Here is a 19,326-nt window from a genome sequence, read left to right as displayed (position 1 = left end):
GGAAAAGGCATTAGCTAATATTCAAAATCCCAGTGGGGGACAGGTGCAGACATCTGGAAAAACTGATTGGATTGTTCACTACATCCTCACAGTTTAACAAATACTGTATCCCCTTAAAATGGCATCATACTTTACGTCAATTGTTGGTCTATTTTCTGTTCATATTGTGGCATCAACCTAAGAGAAGGTAGAACACTATTCAATGCTAGTTTCATACCAATCTGGGACACACAGTCCAAAACCTCAGTCATATCTCTCTTCACATAGTCCAGGAAGGTACGTCTTGGATCATTAACATCCATGTGGAATATGAGAGAGTCATACTTGTACCTGGGGTTAAGTGACCAGAGTGCACGAGTAGTATGACAGATCCCTGATAAGCAAAAACAGAGCCATGATTAACTGCCTAAGACTTGCGAGTAGTCTGCTTGTCTCACTATTTGATCTCCTATGTCCAGAATACTGGGTTGTGTAGTGGTGTGCCTTACGGGCTTAGAAGTTGAGACAAGATGGGTAGTGCCAGTGTGTATCCTGTTGGGTGTTGTTTTTGTGGAGTGCGCTTGAAGTTACTGAGGACTTTTTTGGGTGTGCAGTGTCTGGGAGGTCTTTCTGGTTTGGGGAGATTACACTTAAATGTCTCAGCATATGCGAGTCTATGTGACTAGTCTGTACTAGGTGAGGTGGGTGTGTGTGTGTGTGTGTGTGTGTGTGTGTGTGTGTGTGTGTGTGCGTGTGCGTGTGCGTGTGTGTGTGTGTGCGTGTGCGTGTGTGTGCGTGTGTGTGCGTGTGTGTTACTGACAACCCGTTTGGTAGTCTGGGTGCTTGTAGGCAAGAGACTTGCCTCCAGGGGCATTGCATTACCACATCTCTCACATACCTTATTCATGTGTTTGAGGATTAGGTGGTTGTCAGAGTACATGTGGCAACTGCTACACTGTCTGAGGATGCCCATGTCCACCAGGCCAGCTACAGAGATAGCAGGGAAATGCATGTCCACTGCTTCGGATCCTAGTTGCCTAGTCTACAGGAGGATAAGTGCAAGGTAGATTCACAGCTGATAAGCTTGGTTGCTGTAGAAGTATACATTGCTAACATGACTGCCTAGAACTGCACAGGGTAAAGCCCGAGGGTTGGGTGCATCTCCACAACAAACTTGCTACTCAATTCACAAATTAGCTGCTCAGTACGGAGCTAAGGATTTAGAAATTAGAGAGGTAGTTGTATTGGAAACCTTTTAATTCTAGGTCTCCGTGTCTACAACAGGATACTGCCAACTGCTCCCAACTGATAAGCAGTATCTCAAAACGAAATGACTTTATACAGGCAGCAACAAAGCTCAAAAACAAATCAGCCCACTTGCCAATAGCAAGCAGGTACCTGGAAGTTTCAAAATGTGTATCCCAGCTCAGGAGTGACCAGGCACTTCTCTAATGCCACTAAGAAGCAGACCAAAGCCTTCCAAATATAAAAACACTGTCTGGGGCCACCCAGAGTGGAAAAACAACAGATTAAAGATAAAAGCCAAACAAAGTACAGGAAATCAAGGGAAATTGCTGTGGCAAGTGTCCAGGGCATTGATAAGTTCAAACCAAGAACAAAGTCATAATAGTTAATACACATATCAGTGATACAGCACTAACAGATTTTCAGAAAAAGTGCAGAAACAACAGATTAAGACTAGAAGCCAAACACAGTGCAGGACTCAGCAGCAGATGTACGGTTCTCTCTGGGTCTGAATGCAGCCTAAAAACATTTGTACTATATCAGCAAAAACAGCTAAAAATCAGGTTTAAAGTGAAAACTATTTTTCAAAACTGTGCTTAGCAGCAGAACTTCAAATATTTGAAACAAGAGTACAAAACAGCCTATTCAAGTACTTACTCAGCAGTGGATTTATCTGGATGCACCAAAAAGCCCCTGGAAACATTTGAGATTCCAAGCTACAGGTCTGCTCAAACAAATGATATTCTATAAGTGTCAGTAAAGAGGACATTTCTGTCCTTACTTTTGCAATGTCACAGAGACCCTCTTTTTTCAATGACTTTACACTTCTTGGAGGTCAGTCAGTCAGACATATAACCACCAAGTGCCTTCAAATGAGCCCCATTTTATTTTGTGTGAAACAGTATGGCTAGCTCTCAAAATACTGAGGTTTCTGTGCCATCAAAACTAGTTTAGCGTCTGCTTCCATTCATTTGTAATTTCATTCTGTGAATGATTATATGCGGACACATATAGGTGCTACTCAAAAGCACAATTATAGTTTATTACTTTATGCACCAAATTTGAAAATTCATAAAAAATTATTTGACTTAACCTACGATGCAGCAACACTTGATACAGTGATATTTTAATCTTCTAGCTTATCATGCAGAGTACCAGATGAATCACCTACCTGATAGATGGAAATAACATGCATCAAACAGCTTGGAATAAACATTAAAAGTATCAGCACATATAAAACTGAACATTTTTCTTTGCCTAACTCTTTAAGAATGCTATTCGTTTTGTAATATTATCAGAACCATACTTTTTAACAAGTCTTTCTTTAGCCCCTTCATGACTAGTTTCTAAATCCTTGTCATCTTGTACTGACCAGAGAGGAAAGCCATCAGGCCGCTCCCCAAATCTCAGAAAATGCCTAGTAGCTTGCAGCTCTCCACTGTTCTTCAGAAGAGCCTGCATTACTACAGGCAAACTCAATTCAAAATCCTCCATCAGGTCCTGAACAGCTTTAATGACATCACCGACTTCAATTTCTGAAGGTGAAGGGCTTGACGACACTTCTACTTGGGTCTGTGTTTCATTTATTAGTGAATCTTCACTCATAACAAACCTTCTCAACAGTCTTCTAGGCCTTGGAGTTGGCTCTTCGTTGAGATCCACCATTTCCTCCTCCTTGCACTCCAGTAGCTCCTCTGCAGACGTCTGGACATCCCCTGACTCTGTCTGCTGACCATTTGGTAAACTTTCCTCCATGTTTGACTGTTCAGGCTGAGGCTGGTCTGTTTCAGAACTAGTGTCTTCCTTACTGGGTACTTTCGCCTGAAGCTCACAGGACTCTTCTCCTTCAGACTACAGGGAATGACAAATAAAATTAGGTAAGGAACTAAACAGTATCCCTAACATGCAGTGCTTCTGAGATAATAGACAAACTGCTGTACAAATATCATCATATGTCACTTATGCAGGCAATCTTAAATGATTACCCATTTGGAGCATATTTTATATTACTGTAAACAGTATCACTTTGTAAAATATGTGCTATAACTGGAGCTTTTCACTCCAGGCCTCCACTGAAAATTGGTTTCTGACGCAATATACATTCCCGGTTAACAAATGTCAATAAATAAATAATAAATATTAAATCTTATTGCAGAAATGCAGGCTAAAACTAATGGCAAAGTAGTAGCTAAAGCATACAGTTTAGAGAGTTGCATGCCTTCTCTTGAGTTTATCAGTTCTGAACATTTGTCAAAATGTCTCACACACTGCCTCAGGTTTGGTGACAGTATCAAATACTGTTTTTGGTGAGTTGGCATTTTTAATTTTGGACAGTGGTCTGCCATGAAGATGCTCTCCACAAACTAATGTACGTTTACATGTGGCAGATGTTTTAATAATTCTAGTAAAGATCAAACACAACAAAATATTTACAAACATATCTTAAAGGTTAACAAAAGTTTATGTGTGCTGCCAAAAGTCACAAATTCAAAGCACAGCCTGAGCAGAGCAAGAGCAAGCACAGATCAACACTACTCTACATTTTTATGACACAAATGGTTAATGTCTCTACTTCCAACCTTTTAGACAGATGTGAGTGGGTGTAGAGAAGCATGCCAGGTTAAGCTGGTAACAAGAAAAGTCCACTTCTTCACATCTGTGGCCAGACAATGAAGGAGGACAACAAAGTACGTATGGCCAAATGACAAAACTATACACATGCTCATGCTTACAGATATAGAAGTTGAACATGCAGGTAGGAGGAAAACCATGCCAGCAATTGGCCTGTACTGCTGAGAAGAGGTTGATGTCTCTAAGCTGATGGTGCATTCCTGCTAGGGAGTGGTTAACCAGCATCACCTTCATAGTACATATCCTTAGAACAGAGAAACTGCATTAGCTGGCAGATTATATGCTTTCTCTGACAGACAATGCACTCTCCAAAGGCATCATATCAAGTCAGGAAAGAAGGCCACAACCTTCAAAAGAATATACACTTTTTTGCTTGATGATAGTACGTTGTGAAAAGAAGCTTGCTGACAGGTTGTTTGTCAACAGATTCAAAAACAGCCACAATTAAGAGTCAGCAGCAACCTGTTTTCATGACTAAAAGATGAAGCAATTAAATACTTATATTATTTGGTTTTCTTTTTAAACAGAAGAATGTAAAAGCTCAGTTTTCCAAATACATCAACTCCTATTGAACAGCTTATGTTTATCCTTACTTAAAACACTCATATGGATAAAGGATCCTGTTGTAAATGCATGCTAACCCTAACCCCAACCCTCAACCATACCCTTATCTTAGAAGAGCCTTTTCTGCAACACTGCAAGTATTCAAACTTCAGACACACAATGCCTGAATCCAATGGTAGGGTTTTGGTTAATCAAATGTAAAGGGAAATTGTTTTTTGTTTCGATTTTTTTTGTTGGTTTTGGTAAGTTAATTTTCAAAATGCTGGCATCGATCACCTGTGTTTTGAAAAATGAACATATATAAATGTGTGTGTGTATTATACACGCACATACATAGACATGTAAATAATACACACACACACACACACACACACACACACACACACACACACACACACACACACACACACACACACACACACACACACACACACACACACACAATCTCTCTTTCTCTCATATATATATATATATATATATATATATATATATATACATACATATACACACACACACACATATATATATACACACACATATATATATATATATACACACACACACATATATACATGTGTGTGTGTGTGTATATATATATATATATATATATTACACACATACATATACACACACACATATACACACACACATATGCATGCATACATAAAGGAAACTGACCAAGGGGTAAGATGCTTCTCAAAACCAGAATACTACACACAAAAAACAGTTACTCTTAACTCTTAACAACAATTTTGAAAAGTCTTAAACACTATGCAGAAATTAAAAACAAAAAATATATATGTGCAAAACGTGTGACTAATGGGGATGGATGTTGGAAGGCAGGGGCAGACCACAGTTAAGACATTGTAAAACACACAGTGCTTCATGGGACTGCTGTAAGTCACAGACATCCATTCATTCAGTCATCCATGCATGCAAACATGCATGCATTTGTTAACCAGGGTACAGCACTGATCCAAGCGGACCATTTTCTGACTCCGTCTGGGATGTACAACCGATAAGGAAAGAAAATGATGCAAGGTAGTACAACAAGTTGGTTGCACAATAATTTGCATTAATAAAACAGTAATAGAATAAAAGATGCACAAACTGTTGGATTAAATCAGTACAAAGTGGGCAATAGGTCACTAAGCTTCTTATAGTAGGAGTACATCGCCTAATAAAGGCATTTATACATTTGGTTTCTTATTTCTAACAAACACTAACAAAATCTATTACTATTCCTTCACCCTTAGTGCTGTTTTGCTGCTTATAAGCAGCTCTGTGTAAAGGTTCCACAATTTAATGTCTGGACTGGGACACCAAGCACGCCTAACCAAAGTGGTATTTCAGCATCAGGAAAAGAAAGAAATACTTGCTAAAAAGTACAGTTTTGTACCTACCATAAATGTAGATGTCCGATAGGAATGCATCTGCAGTTCCTGCAAAAATGTAGTGTCGTCAGCCCCCAGTCGGCCGGCGGATTCAGTCTCTGGGTCACGCTGGTGTCGCGTCACCCGGACATTATAGCTGCAGCGCCCCTCGGGCAGTTAGCAGTCAGCCGAAGGCATCAGCCATGTTCCTTTGCCCCAGATGCCAGGTGCCCCAGCCCCCTTGGGATGGCTATGGCTAACCATGCCAATGTGTCAATAGAGAGCAAACAAACACATAAACACATAAATATGTATACATATATATACAAACAAATACACACCATAGATCCCCTAGCTGGAAGGGCAAATGTCACCCCTAGGAGTACCCACAGAGGGGAAGGTGGGTGGCATCTGACTGCACTGCGATCTCATTCTATCCGGACATCTGGTGGTGGTGGTACTGTACTACTGTACTCCTTCAACATCTGCAGTCCACTTACAATGTAGAATACAGAAAGCTAAACTAGGGAAGGGAGAAAGGGGAGATTATGTAGGTAGTTAGATTAACTTGCAAAACAGCAGTGGCAAAAACTGCTCGGGTAAAATAGACAGAGTATAAATTGTACTGTTTGGCAAATGTAATGTATGCACGCCAAGTAAGTCCCTCTATAATGTCCTTGCAGCCACCGTAGCCTGCGTGTGTATTGTGTGTAGCCCTTGTGTAGTGAGGCCTGATGTGAGTGATTGATTCCATGGTCTTTCTCTTCTTTCCAATGTACTTCCTAAAAATCTGATTTTGTCTGTTTCATTTTTGGTTGTCTGTTTTGAGAGTTTGTTTCCTTCACCTTTCCTTTTTCAGTTGCACTATTGACCTATCCTGTCTAGGTTACTTGGAATTGTTCATGTACATCCAGCACATGTAACAGTCTTTTGTAGTATTCAACAGTTTGTAGAATGTAGGTAGGACTGTAGAGGAGAAAAAAGACACCTGATACCACCTAGGTATAACACATTTGTTTGTTCTCATGGACTATCCAAATTTGATGTTCTCATGGAAGGGACTCATCGCTATTGAGAGATCAGGAAGGTTGCACTGCTAGTAATGCCTGTAGTCAGGAAAGGAGTCTTGAGATACATTGTAATCTCTGCTGTTGCTGTTGGTCTCGAAAAGTAATTCTGCTGTTGCTGCTGGTTTAGCAAAGAAGTTCAAGTTTTTCCATGGCAATGGTGGTTTCCCGGAGGTTTTACATTTTAATTCCTCTCAGAAACTTTATGAGCTCCTGGCAGTGAGAAGACAGCAGAGAGGATGTGTCTGACATTCTGATCCTGCAGGTATTCTCATGTATCTTGATGGAAGAATAGGACAGGAACGTATGGAAGAGCACTGCTAAGCACCAGGATGTACAGTAGTGTTTACCAGTGCCATGCTCCTCCCCTTGGCAGTACTCCTTCTGGATTATTCATTCCAACATCTTCTTCTTTTTTGTTGCTCTTCTATTCTTTTCAAGGACCTTGTCTTTAACAAGGAAATTGTGGGTAACGTGTTGTGCTTATGTTGTGTTAATTGCAAGAAGCTGCAGAGTCAGGCAGTTTGATGCAGGTTGTTGTTGTTTAACTGTGTTACAGCATGGGGGTGGGGAGGTAGTGTCTTGTTGTTCAGAGGATGCTGCTCCTCAGCAGTGTTCAATGTTGCCCTTGGCCAGTCTGGAGCTAATTGAATTGTCCTGACTGTTCTTATCTCTTCAAAGCTTGGGCGTTCAAAGGAAGTCTTCATTGGCGCTATGGTCATGTTGTTCCTTAACTGAAAATGGGGGAGTCCACCTTTCCAAGTGGTGGTACGTAGTGGCAGAATTTCTTTTACAGGGGGATTGAACTGATGGAACAGCTCATCTCTGGTAATCCCCAGTCTCTGGGAGGATTTGTCTGAATATTCTTATTGGCAATCCCATTTGGGCATGATGGTGTAGAGTGCTAGTATGTCTGCATGCATTTTGTTTTCTTTCTCCACAAATAAACTTGTAACTAAATGTTGTAGAATCCGGCCACATCCCGGCTTGTCAAAAGTGTTTGGGCATAGAGGGTATGGAATGTGCCTCCCTGCTTGTTGGGTAGGGACATAACTGTGGTGCCACCTGTCCTTATCATCAACTGACCTTCTTGGATGAATGGTCTGGAATGACTGACTGCTGTCCTTATTGATGCTGACCTCTTTAGAGGTATGGTCTGTATGACTGGGTCTCTGAGCTTCATAAGCCTTTGGTGCACTTGTCTGGATGTGTGCCCCCAACCGGGAGTCCATACTTTCTGTCGTGCATGGTTTGGCTCAGTGTGTTGTTGCCAAAGGGAGAGTAGTGCTTGATTGAGTGAGCCTGCCCCTCGCCAAGGTGTTTTGTTTGGGGTATGGGATTGGTTGCTTCTTTGTTTCTAGACAGCTTGCTCCAGCACCATAAATTAGGTATTGAATTTAAGCTTCTAGGCTCAGCCTGTGATGAGGTTGACTTTTTATACAGGGCCCCAGCAGTTTTTGGTTTTCAGTACTTTCTCGTAGCATCGATACAGTGTTTTGTGAATGCCAGAGCTTAGGAGGTAGTTGCTCTTTCTTGCTTCAGCAGTTAGCTTCTGTTTTGTTAATGCCAGTCCAGCTCTGGTAGTTAGTTAGTCTTTCTTGGGATGAATCATTTTGAAGCTTTTATATAGCTCTGTACCCAGAGGGGCTTTTCTGGAATATGGGACTTTTTTTTACTTCGCTGTATGCTTGTTTTGTTGAGATTTGTGCAGGCAGTCACTGCTCCTTTGTAAGTCTTCGATCAGTCTGCAATTTGTGGTTAGCTTGTATCACTTTTTGCGTCCATTGGGGGCAGTGATAGTGCAGAATACAATGCTGAGAAGCTCGATAATGCTCTGATCTTGCAAGAAACTGAGGTAACTTCTGCAATTTGGTCGTATGGGACGGGGCAATGGGCTCCTTGAGTCTCTGAGTTTGTCAATAATCTGACTCCTCGCCTGCAATTTGGTTCTGCCCTTTAGTGCAGGGGTGCCTTGGCATGGACTCTCTGAGGAATGTGTTTTAAAAGCGGACAAGGGGCCACTAGGCTCCATTTGTAGCTTTTCTAATTTTGGAAGAGTCTTGAATGTGGAATCTTTAAAATGTTCCATAATGTTATCTAGATCCACAGCTCTCATTTCTAGTTCTTCTACTAGGTTATTTTTAGGAGCTTCTGCCCTAGATGTAGGTGGTGGCTCATATTCCTCTTTGCTGGTAGAGTATGGAAATGGAACCCGTAACTTTTGGGTGGTCCCTTGCAAACCATTTTCCCCCCTTTGCTGGTGCCTTTGAAAATGGAAATGCTAACTCTAGTCTATGGTTTTGTTCTCCAGGCGGTGCAAACAGCCAAGCTCACCATGATTGTAATGTTTGGTTTCCGCTGTAGTGGTGGCACTGGTTGTTCCCTGGTGGAAGCCCCCTGTAGGCACCCTGTCACTATGCTTCGCCTGTTGAACGCCTGGTGGTGGCTGCCTGCTTGTGCCTAAGCTGCGCACCAATTTTGACTGCAGTTCCCAAGCAAACCTTGCTGGTTTGGCCTGTCTGAAATCTTTTCACTTGCCACTGGCCTCTCTGTGTCTTAGAGAATCCCATCTTTACCTAATGCTGTGAGGGCCAGTTCCTGTAAACCTTTGTTGATGGAGCAACCACCCAAATTTTTCTATTGTTCTTATTTGCATGCTTTTCTCTTCCATCTTTTAGTCCTGATCTAGCATAAAGGCTTGATATGATCTGTGCTGAATGGGGAGCATCATCAAGCTTTGATTTAAAATGGATGCTGGTACCTGCTACAAAATTACTGCCTGAACTGATTTCCTTGCCAGTCATGGCTGATCTAGAGAGTTTTTCAGTTAACTGGTTAACTGGCATAAGAATTTGATATTAACCTGTATGAAATTGGTAAGCATAAGTCTTCTAGCTGACAAAGCTAAAGAGGTGTAAACTTTAAACTTCATTTTAAGGGACCTGACTTTCAGGAAGAGGGGGTTTTAGATCATAATTGGCATTTAGGCCCCAAGATAGTCTCTGGATCAGCGGAGTAAAACATTACCCCAAGCCTCCCTAGGGACTGTAGAAACTTTTCGGGCTTAGGTTTACCCGGAGGGCTTGAATCAGGAGTTTCCTCATCATTAAGGAAGAGTCTGGATCTCTGAAGAATTGAGTGTAAGGCTAAAGGACCATAAGCAACCTAAATGCAGAGTGTCGCCAGTTTGGAATTTTCTGGGAGTCTGAGAGGATGGAGCTCTGCATCAACCTAATTGTTCCCTCATAGTACGCAAGGTAAGGCAAGCGGAAAATTCTATGCCTCTTCTCTCAGTGGAGTTCTAGAGTAGTACTGGAGTCTGATGAGAATAAAATGCCCTCAGGATAGCAAGCCTCAGGTGAGTCATCTGGTTTTTCCATCTGTGGAAGATGGCTCATGTGGATCTGCTGAGTCTGCATTCTCTTCAGCATAGAGGAGGTCCTGGAGAGAAGGGAGCTCACATGAGGCTGAGAAGGCAAATGAGACCTCAGTGAAAGAATCAGCTGGCCTGGTGGGCTCTGCTCTGGGCTGGGGTCATGGAGACCGCTGAGAGTGCAGGAGGAACTGATCCCCTGATAGGCGAATTAAGAAGTTAGGCCCTGTAAAGGATAAGTGGGAGCTCCACGTTGCAGTGAATGGGCTTGGCAGGCACCGTGTTTGATAACTCCTGCGCTAGCCAAGGCAAAGGCGTTACCTCTGGTGCTTTGGGGAGTTGAGGCAGCCCGTGCAGGCCCCGGGAGAAGGCATAGCGGCTGGGAAAGAACTGCTCGCTTCTTCAGCCGAAAGGCCCGGTTCTGCGGGTTGGTTTACCCGCGGAAGAAGAAAAACCCAAGGGAATATGTTTACGTCCTTTGGGAACGCTTTGTCGGTTTCGTAGTCGGAGGCGACGGTCAAATGATTAGGGCAAAATCAGAGCCAAAACTGTTGCCAAAAAGTCCCGCATCTACATCCATCGGTTTTGTGAAGCAAGGTATGTATGCTGCTCATGATATAATGGGCTCTAAACTGCCAAAACAGCGGGAGTGGAAAACGACTCTGGGTCCCTTTTTCCCATGTTAAACACCTATTCACTTTTTTCAACGAAGTGCTGAGGGCCAAAAAAAGTAGCAAGTGGGGGTACTTAACTTTACCAGTCTCAAGAAGGTCTGCAGTAGTAATATTATTCACTGACCGAGCCACTTGCGAACAGCTTCTGCCTGGCGCCAAAAGGAAGATTTTGAGGAAGTCTTGAGCTGATGCCCCGAGCACCAAGAACGCAGCTTGACGCCACCCATCTGAGCAATTACTAGTAAATCTACAAAGAAATATTTACACTCCTATAAGTTTTAGGATGCAGGTACAAACAGAAAAGGTATAAATATCTCCAGGTACATTCAGACAGCATCACAAACCAACATAAAATAGATCTTGGAGATTAACAAAGCCTCTCCAAAACTGAAGCTACAACTTAACCTGTAGCAAAGTTCTTATTGATGCAACAAGAACTAGCAGGTTGAAATTACAGTTGAGCAAGAACTCACCATAACAATAGATATCCTACTGATCAATGTTGCAGTAATGCATACGTTGGGTTACCTTACCAGATAGTCAGACATCTGGCTGGGGTACAAAAGCCAAAACTTTCCACAGAACCATACATGTCTGACATATAACCTTAACCCGTGGGCATAAGGTGGATGTCTGAGAGTAAAACTCTCAGACTCTGAGCCAGGAAGTCTATAGCTACCAGAGGAAAGGTCAGCTAAGAGGTGACAAAGCATAAAATGGTTCCCCCTCTGTCTTCGAAGGAGGTAAACAAATGTAGAGAAAGGGGGTTGGCAGGGTGGAAAGGAATACTGCAACAGTGATCGGTAGGACATGCACTGTTGTGGTAAGTTCTTAAACAGCTGTACTATGTCCCTCCTTAGATCACTGTTACAGTATTCCAAACTATCAGATGATTCCCAAAGCTTAAGCAGTGTAAAGGGTGGTTGGATGAGACACTGGATTGCAGTCAAGCAGTCCAGAGAGGACTGATTAGGTGAAGGCAGTTCTGGATTTGGGAAAGGCATCTACTCTAATGTTTGGTAAAAGTATGCACTGACGACAAAGTAACTACTTTTAGGATGGCTCTAGTCTACCTCCATGTAAAAAGCTACAGAAGGCAGCACTGCCTTCACTGGAGAAAGTAAAGATTTGCCATAGTGACTAACAAAAGGAGATGGCTTTTGAAATGGTTTACCCAGATTTGTTTCCTAGAAGGATACCAATAACTGGCCATTCTTGTGTAGAGTAGAATACGAGTTGTCTAAGCACATCCAGCGAGTGCAGAATTCTCTTCCTCTTATTTTGTAAGGTATGAAAGAAAGAACAAATTGATGACCTGATTTATCACTTTATGCATACAATAAGGATTAGCCCTCAAAGACACTGTCCTTATAGAAGATAAGAAAATGAGGGGATACCATCAAGGCCTGTAGCTTACAGACTTGACTAGCTGAAGCAAGGGCAACTAGGAGTATGACTTTCCAAGTAGATTTTGAGAGATGCAGAGGCTGCTGGCTCAAAAGGAGGAAGAGTGAGTTTTTCCAGAACAAAATTAAAGGTCCCAGGAAGGCGGAATAGCTTTCCTAGGGGATTTTAGCTGGACACCCTTCAGAAACTGTTTTATCTGTACTCTAGACAGAAGAAGGGGGTTAAGAGGCAAGCAAGCAGAGCTGGCAGAGAGGCATGCCTTGATTGAGGAGTATGCCAGGCCAGTTTTTAACAGCTCACACAAATATGACAGGGCAATGTGAGCACCTGTTTGTATAGTATCTTGTTTATGAACATGACATGAAACAGAACATCCTTTCCATTTACCTATGTAAGATTTTTGGGTATACGTTTCTGTACCTCCTGGAAAACCTGAAGCACATCTGAAAGGGATCATAATCCTGAGGACACCAATCTATCATCCATGACAGGTTAGGAGATGACATTTTAGTAAAGAAGAGATTCTTTCTGCTGTGCTTGTGAGACAGCTCGTGGTGCTGACCTTTGGCTACACAACAGAGAAGAGGGAACCAGTGTCATTCTGGCCAAAAGGGAGTCAACAGTAAGATATTTGGTTTGCCTCTGGACCTTTAGTAAGACCTTTTGGAGAAGTGGAAGTGAAATGAAGGCAAATACGCACCTCCCTTTCCAATGAAGGGGGCATGGCATCCATTTTCCATGCATGAGGACAAGGAGTCTTGGAGCAGAAGTGAGACAGTTGTTTGTTGTAGATGGATGGAGGTAAGTAAGCCTATCTGTGGGATACCCCACTTGTAGACTATGTCTAGAAAGGCCTCCCTGTTCAGCATCTATTCGTGAGGGTCTTCCCTTAATCTACTTAGAAAATATGCCAGGTTATTGTCTTCTGATGGAATGTAAACATCTTGAAGGGACTGGTATGTTTTTGTGGCCTGATGTTATGAAAAAAGAGATAGTCTACATAGCTGACCTGGCTTACCCCAACTTACTCATGTACCACATGACTGTGGTGCTGTCTAAAAATTCTGAGAGGTCCTAGGACCCAGAAGTGGGAAAAGGTCTGAATGCACACATCCCCTTCAGGCTGATGTGCTCTGACTTCAGATGTGGTGGCCACTGGTCCTGAACTCTGAGGGAGTCTGTGCATGCCCCCCATGCAACATCCGAAGCATCTATGTGCAGTTCCTGCTGTGGTATCTGCAGTTTGAAAGGTAGACATGGGGTTGTGTTTACCTATCCACCATTGGATTTCTCTCTAAGTAGTGAAGAGGAATGTGAAAGTGCTGAGATCAAATGAATTTCAGGTACTACTGGATCTTTCTCATAAGAAACCTTGCAAAAGGGACCACAGATATGGTTACAGCCATGAACCCCAGTGTCCTGAGGATTTACCTTGTTGTGCGAGTCTGAAGATGTAGGACAAAAAGTAATTGCAGGAGGAATCTGTACCTTGTCTGGCAGCAGGAATTCCTGCATGAGTTTGGTGTCCAGTCTGCACCCCAAGAAGACTAGGTTCTGGGTTGGGTTGGTTTCAGAGTGGATTTCTTGAAGTTGATCACGAGTGTCAGACTTTGGAGTAGGGGATATGGTGGAACTGTTTTTTTGGAGAGGATGCCTGTGTTAACAGGTCATCCAAGAAAGGAAATATTTGAATTCTCCGAGTTCTGCAGAAAGCTATGACTGGAGCCACACATTGTCAAAAGCCTGGGGGCTGTAGAAGGTCCAAAAGGCACAGCGGATTAAGTGAAGCTATGATGAGTAGACCAAACACCTTATGAATTTCCTGAAGGGTGGATAGGAATGTGGATTTATGCATCCTTTAGATCCAAGGAAAACAAAAAGGCTTTTGGAATAATAAAGGGCAGAAGAGTTTGTAGGGCCAGCATCTTGAAAGATGAGACCTTGAGAAAGGTGTTGTGAGGGGACAGATCCAATACAGGTATCCATTCTCCTTTTCTTGGAGCAAGGAAAAGTCATGACTAGAACCCTTTTCCCCCATGTACCATTTTGGTACAGATTCTATAGTGCCTGGAAGAAGGATGCCCTCAAATGGGAGGCTTTCTTCAAAGTCATTCTGTAACCCTATTGAATAATGGGAAGGACCCATTTGTATGAGGTAATGTGCTGCCTCTTTTCTATGGAAGAAAGGAGTCTTCTAGACAAGGGGAGAATGGGACCAAGGAGGGTTGACACACAGTGTAGTCAGGACGACTTGTCTGGATAGGGAGGTCTTCCAGATGTAGAAAATCTGACTGGTTTATCTTGGGATTCTTTTCCAAAGGCATTTTCTTGGCTTTACTCCCAGTGTGCAAAGGTAATGGACTTTGCATGGTAGTTTCTCTGGTATCTTGGAAAAGAATTAGGGAAAATGTATCTGAAATCCATCATCTTTTCCCCTGTTCTTGTAAGGTTTTTAAAAATACTGTCTGCAACAGGGCCAAACAACAGATCCCTATTTAAAGGATTATCTAGAAGCTTTGCTTTTATGTCCTCAGGGAGGGACTGACAGAATAGCATGCATACCTTCTAATCACAGAACCCATGTCAGTTGCTCTCAAGGAAGCAGCCACTGCTTCATAGCTGCATCTGATGCTATGCCTAGCCACTTGTGAAGTCTGATCAGTCATAGAAATAGCCTGTTGCCTACTTGCTTGTTTCTTCTATAGAAGCCTCTTCTATAGAAGACAAGGTTTTGTTTAAGTCCCCCAAAACAGACATCGGATATTTAGATATTTGGGTCTGATAATTCACAGCTATGAAGGCTTTTCTTCCTCATTCTACCCGTTGCCCTGTTGTCTTTATCAGAGGGAAGGGCACTACCAGCAGCCAGGAGCTTAGAAGGCTTCATAACCACAGAAAACATGGAAGGATGCGTCAAGAAATTCTTGAACTGAATCTTCAGGTGCTTTATAAAATCTATCAGTTCTTTTAGGAGCTGGTGGCAGAGTGTCAGGAGCAGTGAAGTGTAGAAATAAAGGCACTGAGAAAGGCCTCCAGAACAGGAAGGACTAGAGCAGAAGTTCCTACCTCAAAGAGAGATCTTTTTTTGTAAAAAAACAAATCTGTTTTGATTTCATTCAAAAGTGTTTCATGTTACAGATATTTCCCCCTATTGAAGCTTCTACAACAGAGGAATCCTGGGAAAAGTATTCATCAGAGGCTACTTGGTCTGGAGAATGGACGTGAGAGGAGTAGGCCAAGGAATACTCACAGTGAGACCACCACCTCATTCTCAGATGATTCAAAATGTCTCTTGAGGTGTAGTAGGAGCAGATGAAGCAAACAATAGTGGCTTGAGTGCCACTATGGCCTTAATTCTCTTTTTAGGTGTGACGTCTACTCTCAAGATGCAGAGGATCTGACCTCTGGTATACCTCGATAAGAGACCCTGGTATTTCCTCTCTAAAATTTGCGGTATACCTTCAAGTACTTCAGAAGTATATGGGGTTCCCCCTTCTCACCAGGGTTAGTAACAGCAGTCATTTAGAATGTACAAATCTCAGATGCCATGACAACCTCCATCAGGGTCACAGTACAGGCATCCAAGAAGGTGTCAGGTGTACACCTCAGTAAGTACATCATAGTCTGACTGGGCAGTTGTAATGCTGGGTCAAGACCTTTTAAATTTCTTATTTGGTATAGGCAGGAAGTCAGGGGTGGAGCAGTCTGCCAGCTTAGTCTGGGAGAGGAGTTTACAGTGTTTGGTTTCAGAGTATGCAGTGAGGGAAGAAAGTTGTGTCCATAAGATTTTAGGTATGAAGGATTAGCAATTCTTGTAGGGAATCTGCCTACCACAAATCATACTTACCCCACCTAGCTGACATCTAATAAAGTGCCAAACAGAAATACAAGTAAGAAAATCAAGGAAGTTTCCCCAACAGGGCACTTATCTCAACCATTGAAGGCCAAGGATACCAACGACCAAATGCAGAACAGACAGATGAGTATAGGACTTGCACTTGGACTGGTGCTGAGATAGTCCGAGGTTTTACACTCGTATGTCTGCTTATGTATCTTTACACCTGTCAGCTTAGGTCATATGTCGGATGTATGGCTCTACGGAAGGTTTTGGCTTTGGTACCCCAGCTGGATGTTCAAGTTATATGGCAAGATAAGCCTATAGTTTGGAATACTGCAACAGTGAACTAAGGAAGGACAACAACAAATTCTTTCTTACTAGAAACAACAGTCAATAAAGGCATCTTGTATGTGAAAAGAAAATCGAAACACTAGACCTTACAATCCAGAATTTAAGTTACTTAAATGAAAGACCAAATGATGCATCTGCCAAATCAACAATGTCCACATCTCAATTACATATACAAGTAACTATAGCGGAAGGACTTTAATTTCAGCACTCTCTGTTCTAGAACCACTTTGCTTTCTGACAGGAGCATCAAACTATTTTGGAATCCAAATTAAAAGACAAAGATGAGGGCTAGATGCAAGAACCTCTGAACTGTAGGCATCCTGGAAATCTAGGAAGCTTGCTGTGGTTTACAGTTTGATATCTGTAAGGTAAAGCTTATTTCAAAAAAACTACAGCTGAAGTATGAGCCAGTGTCACACTGGACTGGTCCCATCATACAGCAGTAAAGACTACTACTACTGCTGCCAACCCCTGACCTGTACTTTTTGAAACTTGTGGATCCCAACCAACTGCCATCAATACAAGGACAACAAATAAGAGACTCTCAGATTTGTTTTTTGCAGATTTTTTCCAACTAATATTCTAACAGTGACAAAAGCCTTCTCTATTTACATTTTTTCCATTCACGTTAAAAGTGGCAAGGAAGGTCAAGCCTCTGATACTTGACACACTGCAGCTAACCATGAATGAGCCGTCCTTTCTAGGAACATTGCATTTAAGCATGGAGATTATGACTCTCCTGGGATTCTTTGCACTTTTGTTTCTTTTCATATATTGTATTCATGGAGAATTCAGATTAAAAAAAAGATATGTAGAATCTATGTTGACTGCTTGTTCATTTGCCCACAAGATCTCTCAAACACCTTAAAGTTGCACTGATTAATGCAGGAAGTACTCCGAACAAACCAGAATTACAATCATTTACTAACACTCATAACACATTCATCCTAGCAATTTCTGAATTACTGTTAAAACAAAACACAGATGACCATCTTCTACTTTCCAGATTACATACATCTATTTAGTGTAAGACCAAGGAAGAAGAGAGTAAGTGAAGATACCCTACTACTCATTCTTAAAAGATGACCACTCAGAAACAAAACTCACCAACAAATAAATAATGACCCCACCAGATTCTCTCTCTCTTCTCTCTCAACAACCACAACAAACTAAAACTCAGCCACCTATCTTCTCCCACCAGTCAGCTTCACAAAGTTTAAACCACTTCTTCTGGATATTCTGGGCTGCCACATAACTAGTGAAACTTCAGTACATGTATGTTTTGGGTTTATAAGATTAATGTTGATGACCACCTAGCAAACCTCAGCCTTACACAAACATAAAAGACTTCACTAGACCAAACCTTTCCTCCATAAACTACTCTCTAGATGTAATCATAATGGATGAGCCCATCTTAACAGAAAAAAAAATCTATCCTATCAACTATTAGCAATCACTGCTGTTCCCTTTAGTCTCATGCTTCTCATTAAAATAGTACTGACTCTCTCGAGACCAATTCATTAAAAGGTCTACATAATGAACTTTACAACTACAATGGGAGGACCTACTGAGCAGTGATGAGCCATCCTCTGTTACCAGTGACTTAACCAACTTGCTCTCAAAATCCAAAATAAATATTTCCCCACAGTGGAGACTCCTAAACCCGCTTCATAAAAAATGGCTAACTAAATACTTACAAGACTCTATAAACAAGAGGCAAAGCTTGGAAAACATGGTAAATAACCCTAACACAAAACCAGGAACAATCCCTACTTCTGCAGAACCAACCCCAACACAAAACCAGGAACAATTCCTACTTCTGCAGAACCTTGCCAAGAAGGCCATCAGACATACAAAGCTAACTCGCTCTCTACTCTGTCCAAAACAGCACACAATACATCAAAGGAAATTTTGGAAACCAGTTAATTGCTTCACTGGTTATGCCCCTTCAAAAGATAAAAGTACAAAGTATCAACACCCTCTGAGTACATTACTTCCTCCATCTTACTAGAAGTTTCCACTCCTCCCTACCAGCACTCCCCACATACCCTAGTCCACTATTTGAAGGAGAACTCCCACATATACATCTCTCGTCTGTTTCAAAGTAATATATTTTAAAATGCTTTTAACAAAATTGAAAAAATTGTGAAAGCCACCTCACTTGGGTCCAATGGTCCCCACTCAGTTTGCTCTCACCTGCAAAAACTGCATCATACTACATCTTGCGACTCACAACATACCTCTCAACCTCTTAAAACAAGAAATCTAGACAAAGCCCCCAGAATAGGGGCAGGTTTTTAAATATTGTTCTTACAAACTTAGAAAGTAGACAGAACAACAGGTTTTGCATTAGCATGGATTTTCTGAAGGGTATGAAGTCTGAAACTCAAAGGTCTGTCCATATTTTCTGACTTGTATCTTCAATTTATTTATTTTACATTTGTTGACCGGGCTAGTCCAACTGGATATATATCCGTTTACAGTAGAGGCCCGGGGAGAAAAGCTCCAGTACAGGCAAAACAAACAATGATATATCACAAAAAAAATTATCTTGAAAAAATATAAAAGGTAAAAAAAAAAGAGAATTGCAAAATAAAATCTAAATACTTATAAGATAAGTTCAACAAATTAAAAAATAGGCATACTTTTAAGAAGTAACTCTCAACAATAGAAAGTGTAAGTTCGGAGCTCAGAAGGGGGGAAGGGTAGCAAAATTAGATGTGAGGAGACATACTTTCAGTCGGGATTAGTACAAGGACATAGCCATTGAGTTTTAAGATGTTCTTTGATATGTTTTTTGAACAGAGAGGTAGAGTCTTGATTA

The 19,326-nt window shown here is 41.7% G+C and overlaps 1 protein-coding gene across 1 annotated transcript in view; it reads right to left on the bottom strand.

Moving 5' to 3' along the window:
* Window positions 1–2,233: 2,233 nt before the first annotated feature.
* The window catches only part of LOC122806941 (TERF2 interacting protein), a 38,602-nt gene continuing 21,509 nt past the window's right edge, over window positions 2,234–19,326 (bottom strand). Inside the window, exon 3 of the mRNA XM_044077784.1 lies at window positions 2,234–3,075. Within this exon, the coding sequence (XP_043933719.1) occupies window positions 2,482–3,075 (594 nt within the window). The 3' untranslated portion in view covers window positions 2,234–2,481. The remainder of the gene's footprint in view (window positions 3,076–19,326) is intronic.

This window comes from Protopterus annectens, chromosome 7.part0 (assembly GCF_019279795.1).
Source record: "Protopterus annectens isolate FY-2018-M chromosome 7.part0, PAN1.0, whole genome shotgun sequence".
Lineage (NCBI taxonomy): Eukaryota > Metazoa > Chordata > Ceratodontiformes > Protopteridae > Protopterus > Protopterus annectens.
Note: the sequence above shows the minus strand (reverse complement) of the source record. Positions and strands in the feature narration are given on the sequence as shown.